At 33.4% G+C, this 21,962-nt stretch overlaps 3 protein-coding genes across 11 annotated transcripts; 2 read left to right on the top strand and 1 right to left on the bottom strand.

The window, feature by feature from the left end:
• The first annotated feature begins 802 nt into the window (after positions 1 to 802).
• On the top strand, positions 803 to 11,251 carry LOC131956267 (metalloendopeptidase OMA1, mitochondrial-like). Of its 6 annotated transcripts, none has more exons than XM_059320707.1 (9): positions 803 to 872; positions 6,530 to 6,891; positions 7,301 to 7,529; positions 7,763 to 7,936; positions 8,245 to 8,352; positions 8,537 to 8,665; positions 9,328 to 9,402; positions 9,950 to 10,099; positions 10,429 to 11,250. In XM_059320707.1, exons 2-9 carry the CDS (start codon positions 6,575 to 6,577, stop codon positions 10,600 to 10,602), a joined length of 1,356 nt encoding a protein of 451 aa, XP_059176690.1. In that variant the 5' UTR covers positions 803 to 872; positions 6,530 to 6,574; the 3' UTR covers positions 10,603 to 11,250. The 6 variants fall into 6 exon arrangements, with proteins under 6 accessions (XP_059176690.1, XP_059176689.1, XP_059176688.1 ...); XM_059320706.1 differs by having other exon boundaries at positions 810 to 911; positions 10,429 to 11,251; XM_059320705.1 differs by having other exon boundaries at positions 810 to 1,050.
• A 139-nt stretch (positions 11,252 to 11,390) lies between these two features.
• Positions 11,391 to 16,763, bottom strand: LOC131956269 (CXXC motif containing zinc binding protein). 4 transcript variants are annotated; one of them, XM_059320714.1, is made up of 8 exons: positions 16,712 to 16,763; positions 15,060 to 15,210; positions 13,651 to 13,734; positions 13,128 to 13,184; positions 12,884 to 12,965; positions 12,423 to 12,532; positions 12,016 to 12,081; positions 11,391 to 11,504 (listed from the first exon to the last, which is right to left on the bottom strand). In XM_059320714.1, the coding sequence occupies exons 2-8, from the start codon at positions 15,060 to 15,062 to the stop codon at positions 11,421 to 11,423; spliced, it is 486 nt and encodes a 161-aa protein (XP_059176697.1). In that variant the 5' UTR covers positions 15,063 to 15,210; positions 16,712 to 16,763; the 3' UTR covers positions 11,391 to 11,420. The 4 variants fall into 4 exon arrangements, with proteins under 4 accessions (XP_059176697.1, XP_059176696.1, XP_059176695.1 ...); XM_059320713.1 differs by having other exon boundaries at positions 15,060 to 15,270; positions 16,624 to 16,748; XM_059320712.1 differs by having other exon boundaries at positions 16,624 to 16,748.
• A 57-nt stretch (positions 16,764 to 16,820) lies between these two features.
• Positions 16,821 to 21,710, top strand: LOC131956266 (poly(U)-specific endoribonuclease-A). The gene is made up of 7 exons (XM_059320704.1): positions 16,821 to 16,919; positions 18,137 to 18,167; positions 18,346 to 18,446; positions 18,866 to 18,967; positions 19,197 to 19,428; positions 19,613 to 19,757; positions 20,003 to 21,710. Exons 2-7 carry the CDS (start codon positions 18,157 to 18,159, stop codon positions 20,282 to 20,284), a joined length of 873 nt encoding a protein of 290 aa, XP_059176687.1. The 5' UTR covers positions 16,821 to 16,919; positions 18,137 to 18,156; the 3' UTR covers positions 20,285 to 21,710.
• The last annotated feature ends 252 nt before the right edge of the window (positions 21,711 to 21,962 follow it).

The raw sequence follows: 21,962 nt of genomic DNA, 5'->3' as shown, positions 1-21,962 counted from the left end.
GCTTTGGCCTTAGAGTCTAATTAGTTATTTAAAATGAAGATCAGTTTTCAATATCAGTACATGCACATTTTATTTGAACAAAATGGAGTATTTGAATATAATTTGAATGAAAAAGTCTGTATTTAATCCAGTGTTTCTTCCAAACTTTTTTCTCCGAGTGGAGAGGGGGGGGGGGGGCACTTAAAATTTTCGTGGGGGGGGGGGGGGGGAAGACACTGTTAAAAGCATATATTTTATATATAAATTCCATTTCGTTCGAGGGGGGGGGGCTGAGCCCGAAGAGATACCTGGAAGAAACTCTGCTTTAATCTTAACCCTAACCCTAAGTTGTTTGTGTGTATTACATTGGAGCTGGCAAAAAAAGTGGCGGGGCTTATCTGGAAAACCTCGTTCTTTGTAGTTAAATAATAATCATTAAAAAAGTTTTAAAAAACCCACGTTTTCTGATTGAACTAAAAAGTAGAAAATAAATGCTATACATCACAATAATGCAAAAGCGATCACTCTACTAGTATAAGCGATGAAAAACGTGGGGCGCCGTGATTTTCTTACAGTTTCTAATACTGTTGACTCTCTACAAGCTTGAAAAAAAAGGTCTTTATGCACTTTTATTTGACCATAAAATAATTATATTAAGATTTAGTTATAAGATATATTGGATTAGGACTTTTGAAAATGGTTGAATTAAAAAAAAACTATTATGTTGTGGCTACCCTTGCCTAGTTTGCGTGAGTGGATCTTCTAAACAAGATAGATTTCCCAATATGTGGGGCTTTCCCAAGGGCAGTAACTACCAACTGTTTATTATAGTTCCTAGATCAACCTTGCGAGTGGGGTAATTCAACTCACTCTGAGTGACTGACAATAATAATGTAAATAAATAATCACACGCTATCAAATTTAATGGACTGGTCTGTCACTTTATGAAAATATAGAAAAAGAAAGCATTAGTATTTAGTATCGATACATAGTAAAGTAATAAGTATCAGAGTATAAATATAATACTTTACTTCTTGACTTGACAACACTAACACCTGAGCCTGAGTGCCTGTAAGTTAACTACTAGACGTCTATTAATAAAGTTATAAACTGTCTATAAATATAGTATAACTACTATACTGTCTAATACTATACTAGGTAAAATCTTAGTTTAGCGTCGTAAATTCCAACGTAGCTAGTAATGTGCGATGAAGGTAACTAATGAATATTTCTTTCATTTGGCCATATTTATGTCATATTTTACATAACATAACAGATAATTGAATAACAAATCACAATCCAAGACCAAACCAGTCATAAATATCCTGGAATAAACTTTAAACTACCCCGTTCGAGACAACAATGAGGAAATACAAGCAGCGGCCATGTTTTAAAAACAATAAATTGTCTATTCGCATGTCTTTTGTGTTGATTTTGTGGTTTAATATGATTGTTTTGTATTGTTTTAATATATGCCGGGGGTCGTCCATAAATGACGTCACACTCGTAGGGGGGAGGGGGGTCCGTAATTTTGTGACGTTGTGTGATGAGGGGGAGGGGGAGGGGTTCAGATGGTGCGACGTCACACTTTTGCATTTTAAAAAAGTAATGTTAGAAAACGAATTTTAGACGTTATTTTGCGTTTTAAAAAACTGTTTTAATACATTATAATAACAATTAATCAATTGTTATTATAATGTATTAAAACAGTTTTGACAGAGTTCAGACAAGATTTTGGAAAAACATAGCTGTTTAAAAACAATTCAACTGCAATTTTGAGGGGGGGGGGGTTGTAGGCTAAGGTGTGACGTCATTTTAGGGGGGCGGGGTCTGGCTTTTTGTGACGACGTGTGACGGAGGGGAGGGGGGAGGTAAAGATCGTCAAAAAAAGCGTGACATCATTTACATTTATGGATGACCCCCTGTATAGTAATTTTTCTTTTTTTTTAAAATATAGTTGACATGAATGACTAATAAACCTTATCAGACTTAATAGTGTGTATCCAAGACCACAACAATTGTTGGGAGGTCGAACTTTTGAACACTTTATTTGCAGTAAGCAAATCAATATTAGATCGCTCATAAATGACGTCGCTCTTAAGATAGTAATGACAGCGTGCATTATTACAGAACAAACATATGAACATATTGTTTCATATAGAAATTGTGATTTGTGGTGGGGAGAGGTTGAGTAGAACTCAGCGATATGATTTTGGAGACAGGTCTGGTTTTTGTTTAGTGAAAACAGGGGATGGTTGTGGGAGAAAGACCAACTGTAGAAGTATGACGCGTCATTCATTGGTGATCCATTTTCTCAGTGGGGACGATAGAACTATTAAGAAGGGTCAAGAAATGTAAAAAGCATGCTGGGTCGCATTTCTTGAACCCCACCTTTTCATTCCCCCACTTAGCACATCGTCACCCGAGTTAACGCTCGCGCGTGATGTCATATACCGGTACCACCGACCGTTAGGCTAATTTTATAGAAAAATACAAACAAGCACTGCCGTTTTGACGCTTATGCGACGTTTAATTTGATTACATAAGTTGGTGTTCATTAAACAGCCCCTAACACATCTATCACTCGTCCATTTAAACGTACGTGGTTATTTCTGCTGTCTTGAGACTTTCGGCCCTTTAAAAATGTATTAAGCTCTCACCGTATAGAACTAGACTACCCATATTAAGCTCCAAAAGAAGCTTGGTGAAAACAGGATGGCCGTCCGATTTTGAAGCTGCTCTGCACTTTATAAAAAGCACAATAAACGATGACACTTATATTAAAGTAAATTATAGTTCTGAATCTTGATACATTAAAAGTGATATTTGGAAATTAAGAGCCAGACAGTCAACATGATATTTCAATTTAAGTCCAAGAAAATAAATGTCCTCAAACGACGGAACATTACTAAATTTTCGCGCTGTTTAGCGAAATTGAATTTAAGTATCATCTTACAAAGCGCGATAGCCTACTGGTGCTCTAACGCGGCCCATGCTAATGGCCGTATTCCTAACGCCCCGCATTAGACGCGGCTTATTCGTCGGCAGGCATTTGGTAGCAAGCCTTTTTGACGGGGATAATGTGTTGAGGCCGTTTTGCAAAATGTCTTAAACTAGCAGGCTTGCAACATTTTTGATGAGCAAGGTTTACGTATATTAATGCTTATTTATCGTTATTTTGATTGAACAAAGCATTATAGAGGTTCTCTGTCAACCACCTAGGTATTTTCCCCGTTCACCTCCTTTCATGAGACCGACACGTCATAAACTGCGGAGCCGCTTGAGTTGACGTCACAAATCTTTACTCACTCCCGTAGCAAATCATATGTGACATCATTTATGGACAACCCCATATCACTCACTTGGGTATTTGATATTGACAATTTGACAACAAAGGATAACCAAAATGTGTCTGGCAGGTGGAGACTTGCGATGGACCACAATGACAACACGCACTTAAGGGGTGGACTGGTTCATTGTTTTAGATGATGTTTTACTAGGGAAGCTGGTGGATAATACATTTTGTCTCTCCGTATATATATAAATGATGACAAACATTTAATGTTGTCAAAATTATGGTTAGAGATCTTAGATAAGGCAGAGTGAAGCGTAATTTTTTACATTATGACTTGTTGTCAGTAGCGTAGCGAGGGGGGGGGGGGGGGCGGGGGGAGGGACATATGTCCCCGGGCGCCGACCTTAAGGGGCGCCAAAATGGGTTGGAAAAATAAATTGAAAGACTTAGGGGGGTGCAAATTGAAAGTTTGAGGGGGGTGCAAATCGAAATCTTGAGGGGGGTGCAAATCGAAAATTTTTTCCCCAGGCGCCGGGAAGGGTCGCTACGCCTCTGCTTGTTGTGACATTGACAACAAAAATATGACGGAGGTTGGGGTTTAATTAAGGTAAAGAGAAGTAAAAAAATGTCATAAGTTACGATATAATCACTAATTGATGAAAAGAAAAACCTGAAATGAAAATAGTCATTCAAACAATAAGAAAAAACTCAAACTATATAGTAATAGTAAGATCAAATAAACATTAGTTAAAAAAGCGTGATTTAATACATGGATACAAGTTGCATCTCACAATGCTTCTAGAATTAATAAAGTTGTTTGTTAGGAAATTCAGTTTTTAAAGGGCAGAATTTAAAAAAAAAATGCTTTGTAATACGGACTATACAACAAGACAATCATATTTAAATACATTTTCATACGAATAGAAATTAAAGGGAAGCTACTCTAAATAACATTTTCTCAAGATGGCTGCTGTTTTTAATAGCAGATTTACTATCTCGAACAGGGTTGATAAAAATTAATTTCAGGATATTTAAATTGATTTAATCATAAATGGTGATCTATTATTCAATTATCTATAATATTTTATCAAAATATACGAAAATATACTTATATTTAATGACATATTCATTAGTTCACTCTCTCCCACATTACTAGTTTTGGCCGAATTTACGACGCTAAACTAAGATTTTACCCTATACTACTTAGTACTTAGGCCTACTATTACTAATTATTAATTGAACTAATTTTACCTTCACTAATTACTAATTACTAATTAGTAATTTCACTTCATTTTTCACAGTAGTAGTAGTAGAGTACAGTATTATTATTGTATATGTATAGAATAGAGTATAACAGCTACTGTATCCTAGTAATAATAATACTCATTGAGTCATTAGTGCGAGTCATTAGTAAATAGATTCTAGTACATTCAGGGAAACTACTCAGCTGGGATTTTTATAGATTGTTTTTACATCCAAATATGTATTTAAGTTTTTTTAGCGCAATTTCCATTCTGGAGAATTGCGTTTATTAACTCGTCATTTCTGGGAATGGATGGATGAATGAATGTATGGATGAATGTGTGTCCGGGCTTTAAGTCGTATCTCCTCCTCAACGAAGCAATATCGATGACTAGTTCCAAAAGCAATTATGTTAAGCAAGTTACGAGGGTGAGCATAGGCCATAAAAATTCCGGGTTTCTTTCATGGATTTCCCGGAAAAGCCAAAAAACCTCGATAAAAAGCAGTTTTTGGCCCATATCTCGGCAACCAGACCACTTAGCGACTTGAAACATGTACCAATCGATTCCTGTCATAATTTAGAACAATATTGCCGAAGAAAGTTTTCAAAAATATCCTTTCGTTCGGTCACAAAAATTTTTTTGAATTAATTAAAATTTGGACCGAATTAGTAGGCATTTTATGCAACCACACCACACGCGTCATCATGTTCAATAGCTGCGCCATCACGTTCAATGGCTGCGACGTCACGTTCCGTAGCTGGGCGCGCAATGGTTTTTACTCATGTTACTCTATTGTAAATAAAACATGTAAAATACTGAAAAAAAAATTAATAAAAAATGTTTTAATAACTAACCAATGGTTTTACTAACCCTGCTCTTGATTTACGCTACGACAGAGCTATTTTTAGATAACACAAGGAAATTGCGCTAAAATTGTCACTAGACTTTTTTTAATTACTTGTTTTTACCTTTCGTAATTAAATTTATTTACATTCCTTTGAATTAATGGAATTTCCATTACTAATCAGTACATTTCAAATGCTACATATGTGGTAGATATAAGTATGAAACTGACGGTCCATGGGGTAATTGAAGTAGTTCACCTGTTTCTGTGACCTCGGCATATAAAGGTATAAGGTGGTCTGCATTATGCTCCGCCACCTTACTTTCCCTAGGTATCCATCAGAGCTGGGTGAATTCAGGGATTTTCTAAGCATTTGAACTCAGATTTGAACTCAAGACTTTTGGGTTAGCAGTCGAATGCTTATGCTACCATCCCATCCAACCACAATCTCCCAATTGTAGAGTGCTGATATATAATAGTTGTTCCTTTCTGTAATTCTACTAAAAGGAATAACCAAAATAATACTGAACTTACAAGCCAAGAGAAATTGTGGCGAATGGGAAAAGATAAATGAAAATAAAGGATTTTTAGGTTAAAACATTTTTTTTTCAGGCTTTAGAAAATGTTTGCAGTGGATGAAATGTTGAGGTGACATAATTTTAAAAAAATGATGACATTCTTTTTAATGTGGTTGCGGTGGGCTACTAAAATCGTTGACTAAATTAATTCAGGCATGTCCGCCGGCACCCAGGTGGTCAGGTGAACTTGTACACCCTGTGAGCAGTAACACATCTATATTTGTTTTAAAGTGCACTATAGACACAGCCGGCCACTACATTTGATTACCTTGTGCCCCTGCAATAGTGTAAACAGTGGCTCCTAGAGTGCCCATTGACGTTTAACACGTGGGCGTTCACTGAGGTGTGTTCTACTTAACTATTACAGGGGATATATAATGTACAATCAAGGCTTTTATACAGCATGAGCTGTGGCTTATAAGCGTTACTGTTGACAAACCTGGCCTCAACAATTAGGATCTACTGCATTGTTTACATCATCATTTGAATAACTCATTTTTAGAAAATAAGGTGGAAATGTATGTGTACTGTATTCATAATGATAATGATACCTAAACAATGTAATTAAACTATATATGTTTCCTTGCAGATACTTTCTCCCCTGGATGATAATGTTTAAAGCTATTCTGTGGAGATGAGTCGCCAGCTTTTGCAATGCTGTTTGTTATCAACAAAAAATATAATACATCGTCATAGTTCATTGTTCTTCAAAAATACTTTCCAGTCTAATGGGCTGTCACTTATAAGAAAAAAATCTACTGACAGTCAAGGTTATCTTAAAAAATGTGAAAGATCATTCAATTTATACAGCAATAAAAAACTTGTTTGTATTAGAAATAAAAACTTAAGCTCGGCACGAGAATTTCATACAAGCACTAGAAGGCAGATACCGCCAATTTTTTGGGTGGTTCTTAAACCTTTGGCAAAGTTTGGGGCAGCTGTAACTGGCAGGTAACTAACAAAATAATTAAAGGCTGTTGTTGATTCATTCCATGTGATAGAAAAATTAACCTAGTGCAATGGTTCATAAACTTTAAGTTCACAGATCATATACCGTTCTATGTTCTTCCATCAATTTGTTATAAATCACACTTTGTTAGATACTGTTTCAAACTATTTTAAAATTTCATTTTGAATTTAATTACTACAACAATAAAGTTTTATCTAAACAATTGCAGCATTCTTCTTTGATTAGGTTCAAACCAGAAATCTGAATTATAGTTACTTTTAAATAGTTCAAGATTAAACATTTAACTAACTACTACTTTTAAACCTTTTTAAACCTCTCCCTAACCACATGGGCATTAAAATACTTCACCATACTCTTTAGTGAATGAAATAATTTTTTTTTTTAAAAAAGAACTGTGAGAATTTGGTTCAAACGACTTGACCCTCAGAGAAAGAAGGACATACTTGCCAAGCTGAAACAGAAATGGTATATACCTGCTGGAATTGTGTTTGTAACGGCCCTTGCTGGAACCTACTATTACATAAGCCACCTGGAAGAAACCCCAATCACTGGGAGAAAAAGATTCATTACATTCACACATGAGCAGATTGCCAAAATTTCTGAAGCAGAGGCAGAAATGGTAATTTATTTTGTGGAGCTTGTTTTTAATTAATTTATAAGTTTGGCAAAAGATTATTTTATGTTTTTCTTCATTTGGATCATATTTTTAGTCAGCCATTGCAATCTTATTGTTAGCATAAAACATTGTTTTGATGTGATTATATATAAATATATAAGTAAATATATATATATATAAATATATAAAATATATAAACTCTGAGTGATTATATCTAAATTTTCTTGCTTAACCAGCTTATTCAGCTGTACAAGGATAAATATTATGCACTCAACGATCCACAAACGCAGCGTGTCCTTCAAGTGGCTCGTAGATTACTGAAAGCCAATCCAGAGCTGAGACAAATGCAGTTTGATGAGTGGAAAATTTTTGTCATCAAAGATCCACTTGTCAACGCATGTGTTTTACCAGTAGGTGTAAAAAAAATTTTCAGTTTTTTTTAAACCCTCTGTCACTGCATAATGTAGGAGAGACTAAAACAAAATAAAGTTAATTTTTCTAATCTCCATTTACTGAAATAGCTCAGAATTCAACAGTTTGAAAATGTATCCATATTTGGCTTAAAATTTTGATACTCCATAGTTAGTATCTCTTTAGAAAACTATTGAATCTTCTATTTTATTTACAAAGTAATTTATCTCAAAATAATGTCTTTTGTAAAAATGTTGTTTTGCATTATTTGTGAATCTTCAATGTTTTCTAAACTTGTGCTCACCAGAGTGGCCATATGTTTGTGTTTGATGGTATCTTGCAACTGGCCAACACACAGGACCAACTAGCTGTGATACTTGGGCATGAAATGGCCCATGCTGTCCTAGGTCATGGGGTAGGTAACAATTATTTTTCTTACACTTTTTACATTTTTTTTTCAAAGTGTGACATCTGGGTTACTTAAGTTTTTAAGTTTGTTTAAATTCAATCAGGTTCTAGTGTATAAATCTTATTTTAAAAGGCATGCTATTCCACACAGTATGATTTCATTCACACTCTTTATTTTTTACCACTTTCAGATTGAAGAGCTTAGCTACAGTGGCGCTGTGGATATTCTTATTATTTTTTGCTTAGCTGTGATTTGGTTTTTTATTCCTTTGGACTCCTTTGCTGTATTAACTCACTGGTTGTACAACAGAGTGATTCAGGTACTTAGACTCTAGCTGTAGCATGTTGACATTTTTGTTGTTTACTTCAATACCTTGAACTAGATTTGGTTTTTAACTGAAGTTTAACATGCCTACCCTATAGGCCTGATGTTCCTTAGAGCAAACAGAGTTATCTGTTTCTTTAACCTTGGCATAGTGTGGTTAGCATTATGTTAAATTGTTTTAGTCAAAGTATTTTTAACTGTGGGCAGAGTGGTCTAGCTGTAGAGCACTGGATCATAACCTGAAATTATGAGTCCACAGACCAGTCTGTACAATCTTAAGTCCATCCAGCTCTGTTTAATTACCTGACTTGATTCTGGAAAAACAGTGCTGACCACACTTTTCCTTCATAAACCAAGGTCGGAGAAACAGATTATTTCTATTGTATCTGCCCAGTGTACAAGGTTGTCTGAAAGTTGTATTTTAATTAATAACTATTAATATATTTTAACCTACCAGAACAGTTTTACTTTAAGTAGACACATATAATTCAATCAGACCCAATTACAATAACTAATTGCCTTTTTTCAATCTAGTTAATGATGTGATGCAGATTCAATTATAATAAGTTAACTAATTGCCTTTTTTTTCTATCTAGTTAATGATATGATGCAGACCTAATTATAATAAGTTAACTAATTGCCTTTTTTTCTATCTAGTTAATGATGCACATGCCTCACAGCAGGAAAATTGAATCAGAGGCTGATCGTGTTGGCTTGATGTTTGCTGCCAAGGTAAGTAATCCTTGCTTTATCTATATATATAATTCTCTTCTTCGAGCCGTTAGAAAACAAGCTGCAAACGCTCTCCCTACCTCCCCACCCCTACATGGTTTTAGTGAGCTGTGTTCGCTCTAAATGTTTACAAGCAGAGCCAACGATTTTAAACGTAGGGGGGGGGGGGAAGGAAGGGGGGGGGTTATGGTCCTTAACGAGCTACTTATAGTGTTTTAAAGAAATATTTTCAGTGTCAGCGTTGGTACTGTCGAATTCACAAATTATGAATTATTGAAAATTAGAAACAACTAAATAGCGGCGTATGTTATGCCGCGGGCCGGCTGGTTTTTTTTTAAAATTCATGTTTGCTTCAATCTTTTGGATAATATTTAATGCCAAGTAACTATTCTTCATTCTTGCTTTACTACACATCTATGATCAACTCATGTCTTAAGCTAACAACTTAAAACTGCTTGCATCATCTAAAGCCAACTTTGGGTTGTAGTTTCACTGGGTCCAGTTTATTTTTGTCTCAATATCCCACTGAACTGACATATTTTTCTAGGCATGTTATGATGTGCGTGATGGGACAGTGTTGTGGAAAAAAATGTCCTTCAATGAAAAGCTAACTCAAGAAGGATCCACCCCTGAGTGGATGCAGACACACCCAGATAGTTTAAAAAGAGCAGAGCACATAGATTTTCTACTGCCTAAGGTATTGTGTAACTGTAGAAATGGTTTCAAATAATCAAATCCTACTCTAGGTTCCATTAGTACATTTTTATTGAAATGATTTTATTAATTTTAGTTTGTAAGTATTTTACATAATTTAGGCTATTTAATCATGAATTAGAATAATGTTGTTTTATTTAATTAAACAGAATATTTTATTTCCTGCATTCTGGAAAGAATTCTCATAGTAGTAAATTCCACGTATAAGTTCCTCTCTGAAGAATTTGTGTATTAATTTAACTTAAGTTTTATATATCCAACTTCTTCTTCTTAGTTTTACTTAATTAAACTACAATGTTTTAATACCTTCAGGCTGAGACATGGAGAAATCAAATGAAATGTCCCAAACTACCAGCAAATGATCCAAGAGCAAGTATACCAATTTTATCCCAATTTATCAATGACCAGATGCTGGCCACTAAGACAGGACAAGACTTAAGAAAAGTTCCTTTACAACCACATGTGGTAGTGTTAAAAAAGTCATAACTTTTTTGATGTAATAATTGTTAATTACAATTTACAGTGTAAATGAGAGTTGGAGGTAGTTTTCTGAAAAATGTAACATATATTTAGTACAATGACGATAAGTTTGTCAAGAAAACCCTCTTGTCATCCTTTTGGGTAGAATCTTTAGCTTGTAGAGTTTAAATTTGTACATGGAATCTGTTTTGGTGTTGATTTATTCTAACTCAGCATCAATACTTTTATTATGTGCCTTTATGCACTAAAATTTTGCTATTCACCTTATAAAATAAAAACTTTTCTTTAACATTTTTATTAATAGGAATGTAGCAAGATTAATTGATGAGATTTATAACATTGAAAATCATTGCTTGGCTTATATGTAAAAAAAAAACACTTTTACATTGCATGAAAATAATGCAAAAAATCTAATTTTACTTTAACATTGTTTAACTAGTGATTTGTAAATATAGTTGTTTAAAATCTATGTTCATCCTGAAACAAAAGCCTTTGATTATCTTGACTTAGTTGAATATGTGATGTATCATTGTGTGATCATGTTAAAATTAAAATATAAATGCAAACACAGATATTTGTTCCCTTATTACTATTCCTCATTGTTTTATACTCAGATACTTCAAATTATATTAAAAAATAAATGACCCAAATTAAGCTATCAAAACAAAAATAAAATGTGTGCATATATGCGATTGATATTATTTAAAATGCTTTCATGTTTTTAACAGTTTCGATCATTAAATTAATTGTATTTACCAATTAGTATTTCATATTAGTAAAAAAAAATCAAACAATATTTTATTGAAATATTCTTTTAATTAAAATCAAGTTTTAACTGTAATAAATTGGTACTTAAGCTCTGTGATGCTCACAGATTCACCAGCTTTGTCATCGTAATCATACCATTCCTGAAAAACAGATTTTTAAAAATGCACTATACATTAGCTGATTTTTTTTTTCTACTAGACACTTTTGTAAAAAAATATGTCTGTTATTACATCAATGGTATTATCAGTACCTGGTGATCTCTTCAATATACATACCAGGGGAGGCAACTAAACTATTGTAATTTATAACTTCAAAAAACAAAGTAAGAGTGTCATCCATGAATAGTCACATTCAAACTTTTTGAATAAAATAAAAAAGAAAAAGAATTTTTAGCTGCTGGTCCATGTCTTTAAAAATTAATTGTAATGAAAATTGATAAACATGCAGTAAATTATTTAAGATTTTTAAGGGAAATTGGTTTAAAAATCTGAACTGAGGTTTGGCATCATTTTAGAGGATGGGGTCTGGTTTCTTGGGGTTGTGTATGGGGAGGTGGTGAAATAATTTTAAAAAGCTTAGTTTATTTATAACCCACTAGCATAACATAATCTGAAAAGTAAAAATAGTGTAAAAACTGAAATCTTGACTTACACACTCTTTTAAATCAACATCTGAGAAAACAGCATTAGACTCCAGTCCTTCAGCTTCCCAGCCCACCTGCATCAGTAAAAATTTGATTATCCATCATTCAAACTCTAATATTTTTTTTTTGTTTAATTTTTTTTTTTTACTCTAATAGAAGGAGGTTTCTTACTGAGAAGAACTCATATTCAATGGGAGCGCATCAAACATAACATATATTATGTAGCCTTTAGAGTGATCATTTACTTAAAAATGTATAAAGTGTTGATAAACATGAATAAGTTACTTTAAAATCAGTAAAACAGAAAATTAGAACTAAATTATATTTTTATTAGACTACTTAAACAAAATGTGAACATTAAACATTGTTCACAATTTGTAATTCTATTGGGCTAATTTATTAAACAAAGATTTACCCTAGGTGAAAAATCTACAGGAGTTGCCCCCCTGCAGTCAAAAACTACAATTGTTTTAAATTGGCCAGCATCATCTTGAGTATAAGAGTTTATTGATTCTTTAATTATGTCTGGAGAAAACAGCATATAACAGTACACAAGTTAGCATATTGATAGTGATAATAAGAAAAAAACAAACAACTAAAGTCAATCTTTTATTTTTAAAACTTCTAAGCACATAAATTTTGTTATAATATGTAGTATTCTTTGTTGGATAAAGAAGCAAATCCAGTAAGAAAAGCAGACTGAAATCGTATTCAATGGCCTATGTGGTGCATAACGGGTAGACACGTAATATATAATTGTCTTGGAGGAAATCCCTTTGAACATTACATTTACGAACTAAGAAGAAGTTAGATGTATATTTGATAGTAGACTGGTATGCTTTTTGTTAATAGTATTAATTAAAAAAAAGGTTTTACCTATTGAATTTTCCCTTTTGCATAGTTTACATTTTATGTTGAGACTTGCATTACTTTTACCATGAGCTGAAGGATAACTCTCCTTTAAAAACAAGAAAAAGGATATTAAAAAATTATAAGCAATGCCAAATTGGATTCCTTAAAAAATTTCACTTGGCACACACCTTGGGACAATTAAAAAATTTTTAGTTAATAATATAAAATTTTTCTTAGTAATTTAAAAAACAATAATTTAAAAACCTACTGAAAGACAACAGTAAACAAATTCTTGCGTTTCTTCTCCACAGTTAGAACATCTTAGCTGTGAACGAAATTGTTGACAGCAAATGTTAGAAGCAGTGTAGAAATTCTTATCTAACTTATAATTTAAATAAGTATACTAGAATGATTATGAGAAAGTGGGGTTAAATGGTTGAGTGTTCAGCTACTACCCCAAAGGTCTCAAGTCAAGTTTGGATATTGAATGTCCACCCAACTCTGATGGGTACCTGACTCACATTGGGGAAAATAAAAGCAGCTGGGCATTCTGCTGTCCACAACATCCCTTCATAAACCAAGGTCAAGAAACTTATAAACTCTACTTCATCTGCCCAATGGATCTTTGGTTCTGAAAGGGGAGCTTTACTTTTTTTAAATACAAGAATGATTAATGAAATTGAACCAAAGAAAAAAGTTTTAAGTTAAAAAAACAAATGTGTTCCAGTGATTAATATTAAATAAAAATAAACTAAGACATGCTCTCACTTGGTAAAGAACGTAAAATTTACCTTTAGGTACCAGCGAAAATCTTCACCGATCGGTTTGATGTGTTTTAGATTTTCCAACTGTGCACAAATCTGCAGGCCAGTTTTCTAAAGAATAATAAGACTATTTGTAAAGAGATGAAATTTTGAAATGTCAGGGGGGTGTGTGGGAGAGGGGAATGGTATGGCATTTAGTGATGTGTAATTTGAGGGGGTAAAAATTGGCTAACTAGAGTTATCAGACAATAGCCTTTTGGATAGTTGCCTCCTGGATATTAATCCATCTAACCATATATCCCATGGAGAAAATTGCCAACACTCTCACCCCGGAGTAAGGTTTATATAAGGAAAAACTAACAATACCCAGAACTTAAGTATGCAATGTGGCTGATGGTAGAATGGTAGACTAACTGAGCTCTGGACTAAATGCTACACATCTCAATGAATCTCATGTTTCTGACACCTCTTGCTTAAAACACTTAATGTTAAAAGGATTTAATACTGAATGAGTCAATAGGTCACCCTTTCAAACTAAAATATTTTTATCTAATTACTAGTAGTAGATTCTATAATATATAATGTAAATAAATAGGCATAGGCTTATTTTTATTTAGTGGGCTAAACAAAATTGGTAGGCTATAGGCTTGGCATGAAATAAATCTAGTCTCTGCATAGGCCTATCTATTATTACTATCTATGGCTATATCCTTACTAAACTATAGAGTAGGCCTCTTGGCCCATATACTATTAAAAATTAACATCCTCCTAGGACCCAGATTTTGGTGTTGGGATGTAAAGCGAGGACTGTGCGTGAGTCCAAACTTTACATCACAGTTAACGGACACCCTCACGAACCAGGTGGTATGATGTAACATTGTAACAGGTGAAGGAGGGTCTGGTTCAAACTTTATAAGTCCGAACTACCTCTATAACTCTATGGTTGAGCCAGGTACTGGACAGTCTTCTTCTTCATCTCTTCTTAATCTTGGTCATGCTCAAGACATATGGGGCAGATGAAGTATAGTTCATCTGATTCATTGACCTTTGCATATGAAGGGATAGTGTGGTCAGTACTATGCCCAGCCGCCTTTGTTTCTCTAATGTAAGTTAGGTACCAATCAAAACTGGGTTAACTCAGGAATGTTTAACTGATTTTAACCCAGATTCGAACTCGAGACTGTCGGGTTAGCAGTCTAGCTCTCTACCGCTAGGCCACGCCGTCCTCTTACTGGACAGTGGGGTACAAGTTTACCCCTTGCGTTCAGCAGGGTGGAAGAAGATATTAGACATTACATTTTTAGAATATTAACATTATATTATACAGTGTAATAGACTTAGACTTAGATAAACCCGGTGAAAACCAAAGGACAGAAGCAACCTATACAACATACAATACAGGAACATGGGAATCAACCAAAAATTATTTTTTTTACCATTGCTGAGTAAATCAAATAACAATGTTCAACAATGTACACGATTCCTGAATTATGAATTGTACACACTCCAATCTTGACTCAGAATCAGAGTCTCTTACTAAGACCTAAGTTCAAGTTAAACTAAGAGGCTCTCTTAGTCTAGCTCAAGCTAGATGAGGGACAGTATTGATCATGATGAGACAGTATTAATGAGTATATCAGTAGAATTCTAGATACAGAAATCTAGGGTAAAACTCTATTTTAGCGTATTTTATTCGCAGCTTCACATTCACCTTCGGTTGAGCTATTTTACTATATATACACCACCAAAACACACAAGAACGTTAGGAAAACACTAGGACTAGGATTAGTAGGTGATAGATATGGGTCTCATTTTTTATGAATGTTTGTTTTAATTAGAAAAGGTAAAAAAAGATTATAAATAGGCATTACAGTTTCAATTATATAGCGTGTGATCATCGGCGGGAGAAAAATCCCTTGATCTAAATTATTCTAAATCATGGTGAAGGGTTCACCGTGAGTTCACATTGACTTTAATTATCAGCATATGTCATTAGCTTAGAGTTTAGAGCTTAGGGCCATTGTGAGTTCTTAGAAGTTTATATTATTTTTATAGTATCATGAGTGCAAGATATTTTTAACAATACGAACTTAACCGACTTGCATTTATGATGAGTTTCTCCTTAAATGACAGGAACCTATTTTCAAGAGAAAAAAAGCTAAATCTAGTGCACATTCAATATTCCAAATTAGGATTTTTCATTTTTTCTCAAGTTTTGACAAAAGTAAATTATCAAAAATCAAACCAAAAGTTCATAAAGTAGGCGCCTACTAAGACTATCTAGAGTCTCAGTATAGTATTAAACTACAATTACTACACTTCCTTCACACTAGACACTAGTCACAGACTGACAGAGTGTCACTAGACTTGACTAGGGTCTAGAGAGTAGAGTGTTTTGTGTGTTTTGATTGTGTTCGGGGTCGGCGTGGTCGAGTCGGTTAAGCTCATGGTTGCTAAACCGAAAAGTCTCGAGTTCGAAACCTCGGGCAGATGAGGCTCGTTAGCTGGGGACAGCCACTCTTCTAGGAGCGACAACTCCAAAATCAAACAACTGCTGCCTTGTAGGTTGTTCTTGGTTGGACAAAGGCTATGGATTATCATTATGGTAGCTTATGGAAGCAAATCCAAAATGATAAGCAGGCTGAAATCGGAGTCAATGGCCTCAATGGCGCATAATCAGTTGACACGTGATCCTTAATTGTGATGGAAGCATGGTCGAGTCGACAAAGCTCATGGTTGATAAATTCGAAAAAAAAGTCTCGAGTTCAAACCCTCTGGTGAGACAAGGCTCGCTCCCTCCCAACACTAAAAATTAAGAACGAAGAAGAAGAAGAAGATTGTGTTGATAATATTAATAAATTTATTAGGAATAGGCCCTATTAGTATTATTAGGCAATATTATTTAATATATATATTATTAGGCCTAATTTATTAATAAAATACGCTCAACTGGAAGTGAACGTGAAGCGGGGAATAAAATACGCTAAAATGGAGTTTTACCGAAATCTAGATCTAGATAGATCTATATAGATCTAGATCTATATTGAATTATATTGAGTAGACAAGACATCAAGATTAGACTGGGCACTTTTTCTGGTTCTTTCGGTTTCGATTTATAGACGCACTAGATCCTAATTTTTATTGTAACTCAGTGCTGTAATTGTGTTTTTCATTTGTAAAGATCTCCCTGGGTAGATTTGCAAGAGAGCTTAGTTAGAATAGACGGCTTTTCTGTACTTTTTACTTTTTAAGATTGCTTTAGTTTTAGATCTAGTCTAGTTTATTTTTAGAGACATGTGAGTGCGATTAATAAAATTAAAATTATTAGGCCTACTAGACTCTCCCTCTGTCTTTACTTAAGACTTTGTTTAGTCCAAAAGATTCTCTACTCTAGAACTAGATCTAGATCTAGATCTAGATCTAGATTCAAGATTCTTCTAACTAATTCTACTAGAACTTGACTACTAGATCTAGACTAGTACTAGACTACTAAGTACTAACATAGATCTTAAGATCTAGTACTAGATTCTAGATCTAGAAGCTAACTAGATACTAAAAATACTAGATCTAGATACTCTATCTAGATTCTAGATTAATCTAGATGTAGGCATACACTACTAACTTAAACTTTAACTAAACTATCACATCACTAGTCTGGGGTCATCCATAAATGATGTCACGCTTTTTTTGGATGGTTTTTACATCCCCCCCCCCTCTGCTCCATCACACGTCATCACACGTCATCACAAAACGCCAGACCCCCCCTAAAATGATGTCACACCTCCGCCTACAACCCCCCCTCAAAATTGCTGTTGAATTTTTCTTAAAACATCGATATTTTTCCAAAATCTTGTCTGAACTATGTCAACATCATAGAGTAACATAGAGTATTTTGATCAATTCCTATTGCAATTTATTAAAACGGTTTTCTAAAACACGAAATTACGGCTAGAACTCGTTTTCTAGCATTGCTTTTTTTATAATGCAAAAAAAAGTGACGTCACACCATCTGACCCCCCCTCCCCATCTGACCCCCCTCCCCATCATCACACACTGTCAGAAAATTACGGACCCCCCTCCCCCTTCGAGTGTGACGTCATTTATGGACGACCCCTCTACACTACTACAGCCGTACAGCACAGTGAGAGTAGGCCTACTTTACTTTAACTTTAGTTAGACTTAAGTTATTAGCTAGAGTCTAGCAGCTAGCAAAACTGGACAGGTCTATATTCTAGATTTTCTAGAGTGTAGATCTATTCACTTTATTTACTAGACTAGTAACTAGTAGTAACCATTACTGTAACTAGTCACATAGTGTAAATAATATTATCAATAATCTTTTCATACTTTTCCTGTTATGGTGCCCAAGACACATGGAGTTTGATGGAGCAGATCAAATAGATAGTTCATCTGTGTAGACATGAATTAGTGTATATAAATCTAAATAAAATACTGGCAAAAAACTTTGAATAAGGAAAGCTCACTAAAATTCTTATCATATTTTTTTCCTCAGATAACCAAACAAAATAAAAAATGGCTGCAGGGTATGTTGATATGTAGTTCTAGTATATAGGGCTAATGTATATTAATAAATTTTATCAGCTGCATTAGATTCTACATATTTATAATACTAAAAATATTCTGAACTGAGTTAAAAAGATTAAAATATAACTTTCTTATTACTTTTAGCGTAATCTCCAAATAATCGATTATGTTTTTCAGCTTTTGTGAAGATTCTGAACTTTCAACTATTATTAGTAAATTATGGGAGATGGATGATAACAAATGTTTTCCTGGCAAAGATTATGAAATAGACTTGCAGGGTATAGATCTATGTTTCATTCTCTTTGAAATTATAACTTTAGTACCATCATCTTTCATTTCCATACTTTTTTTCTTGTTTCTTTTAGTAATTAAGTAATATGAATTAAACATTGAATCTGATACTGTCATTATAAAAATGAAATGTATTATCATAATCTAGTTAGTAATAAAGGAATGTATAAAAGAAAAATGGGTCATTTTTACATATTCCTGTTAAACTCTTGAAAAAAAAATGGTGGGGGGGGAGAAAAGAGGGGTATTATTGGTTTTCAATTACTAAAACTGACATTCCTTTCCTACTACAAACAACACAATGCATCTATGTAATGGAATTATTCCTTGGGCCAACTGCTAAAAAATTTATCATTTTGTTTGATATAAAAATAAATGACAATGTTGAATGATTCTTTTAATTCAGGTTTTGTAAATAGCACCAGAGAAGTAAAAGAAGATCGGGCTAGAAATAATCTCTTTGCTTGGGTTGATGAAGAGAAGGTGTTTAGCAGACGAACATACAAAGGTGATTTTGTTGATCAAGTACTATTTTATACCAATTTTATATAAAAAAATACCACAAGGTAAATAAAATTATCATAACCGTAAATAAAATATAAATGAACATAGGTATAGCTATTTCTTTAACAACTGCATTTTCATTGATTAAATGAAGCAAGGAAACTTTTAATTAACATTCATCTTACATTCATTCATGTTAATATATGCATTTTTTTTTGTCTAATGTGAATTAGCGTTCCGTGCTTTATTGGACAACTATGAAATGGAACTTGGCAAGGCCGAGGTGGTGACGATGGAGGAGAGGCGAGAAAACTACGAGTTCCTTACTGCTATCATGGAAACCAAGGTGATGAAAGAGACACACAAATACCTGGTGTCTAAAAGAGCTGCCCCAGAGAATGTGGAGAAATTTAAAGAAATGCTGCATGACATTTGGTTTAAAATGTTTAGACGACAGGCTACAAGGTGGGCATTTATTTCATCTTCTATCTTTATTTTCCGCTGGTAAAACAATTTAAAATATAGACTGTATAAATATTAATTTTTTTGATGTTCCAATCTATTTAAAAAAAAATTTAATTGACTGTTGACCTGATTATGCAGCAAATATACCATCGAAAAACATATCTGTCTTATAATATATCATCAGGGGAGAAGACTCTTGCAGCTTTGAGCATGTTTTTGTAGGTGAAGGACGTGGCACTGAAATGATAGGACTTCATAACTGGATACAGTTTTACTTGCAGGAGAAGGCAGGGAATATAAACTATCATGGCTATTTTAGAAGAGAGACTGTAAGTTGTAACCTCAGGAAGCTGAATGATTGTTTTATGTACTCACGTTTAAGCCTAATGTACTCTATAGAAAAATTAGTTAAGATGAATCTGTTTATGTCTTCAAAGCACAAAAACTGAACACTATTGAAAAATTAGTTTAGATGAATCTGTTTATGTCTTCAAAATATATAAACTGATGGTTATAGAAACATTAGTTTAAGATGAATCTGTTTTAAAGTTGACTTAAAAATTTTTTTTTAAAGGTCAGAGATGATGAGATCATTCGACTGTTAGCTGTTCAATTTACTTGGAAGGGAATCAAAGCAAAGCCCATGTGCAGTGTCTTCATAGGGTCCAGTCCAGAGTTTGAAGTGGCAGCCTACACTGTGTGTCTCCTCCTTGATCGAGACGGCAAGACGGATGTGAAGCTGGGGGAGTACGAGGTTGAGCTGACTGTCCACAGCTTTGGCAGGCAGAGGAAGTTGGGCACGGCATACATCGCTGCTGCTCGCATGGAAAACTATGTGAAAACTAAGAAATGGTAGGCTTTGGTTTGCCTGGCTGGGCATGAAGATGATAAACTGGAAGAGTGATTTCCCTTAGCCTTTCTTTTTTGTTGAAAATTTCTGCTAGTGATTTTTTTTATTAGCCCTATTTCTGATCTCTTTGGGGTATTTGGTGATATGTTTATTTTATATTTAAGAAATGTTGGGATATGGGGAATATTTATGTTAAATTAACCATATTAGTGAAATGTTTTTAATGTGTACTTAAGGCACTCTGTTGAATTTGAATACACGCTCAAAAATTGTATTAAACTGTGAAATATATTTTTTTAGGTAATGTTATTTTCAATTCTTGTTTGGGAATTTTTAGAAGATGATGTTTACTTTTTATTGCAATGCAACTTTTTTTTTATTAATGTGGTATTTTAGTACATTTTTTCTCAAGAACAATTATTATTTGTGATAAACTTGTACAAGTTGAATTTAACTGATATTATTATAGTAGAGTTTTTTTAAAGTTGACTTTTAATACAAATTTGATAATTATTTCAAAATAAAAGTTATTAAATAGTATTATTTATCTACTATTGATCTATCTTTCGTTAGGTGGACTGTAGAATTTGCTTTGTTGTTGATCGAATTATTTTATTGGCAAACTTTAAAATGGTTGTCTTTGTTCGGGCATTATTATTGCTTAGGTTTGCAATATTTATAGAATTTAGTTGTTTTATCATTATTTAAATAAGCTTGCATTTCATAAGTTTGTTTAAGTTCCTCAGTGTAGAAAAAAATCTGCTGAGTCAAACAACGCACATAACATGACCTATTTGATATATCATGTAATACATTATGTAACACTATCTTAAGATAAGGTATAACATATTTTACATTAGAAAATTATGAGTAACAGAACATTTACCTTAAACATTCTTCCTTTATGTTTGTGGATAGTTTTATCGATACATTTATAGTGACATTTTACTCAAAACTTTGTTAAATTCTTATTCATTGAGTCGTTTGATCATCCAGGTTGTTTTACCTGTTAAACTGGTACTTCACCATGTAACAGATTTTACACTGGGTATAAATGGGACTTTACAATGCTGTCAAAGGTTTAGCTGATAATGTGTCTGTTTTTGTAACATTTTTTAGAAAATGTCTGGTAGTTACTATGTATCATTTTAAAGATCTCATTATATATCTTTTCTCATATATACATTTATCTTGTTGATAAATATAACATTTAATTGTCTTTCTCTACAATTGTTTGTATTTAGTTTTGTGCAAGGGATGTTTAGATAATTCCTTATTACATATATACAGATATATTTTATGTTGGTAAAAATAAAATTATATCTTTATCCTTCTATTTTTAAACCTTTATTTTGCTAGATACTATTTATTAAGGTGACATGGGTGCTAGTTGCTTTCCTCAACACTGTTCATGATATCACTGAAATACTCTTGAATATTTTTTTTATTAAGATTATTAAACTCTATTTATAATCTCATGATTGATTGTTGTTTTTCTTTAAACTGAATGTCACTGTGTATTCTGTGTTTGGTGTGTAAGGGGTTAATTTGACATTAGTTTGTTATCACATACAAGGTTTGTGCAATCTCAATGTCAGCCAGAGTTTCAACATTTTGCTGTACATGATTTTTTCATGGTAAATTATAATGAAAAATGGAAATAAGACAAATGTATATGATACAT

Source organism: Physella acuta, unplaced genomic scaffold (genome assembly GCF_028476545.2).
Source record: "Physella acuta isolate Inbredline_101_S28 unplaced genomic scaffold, ASM2847654v3 ptg001144l, whole genome shotgun sequence".
In the NCBI taxonomy this organism is placed as follows: domain Eukaryota; kingdom Metazoa; phylum Mollusca; class Gastropoda; family Physidae; genus Physella; species Physella acuta.
This window is presented reverse-complemented; position numbering and strand designations above follow the sequence as displayed.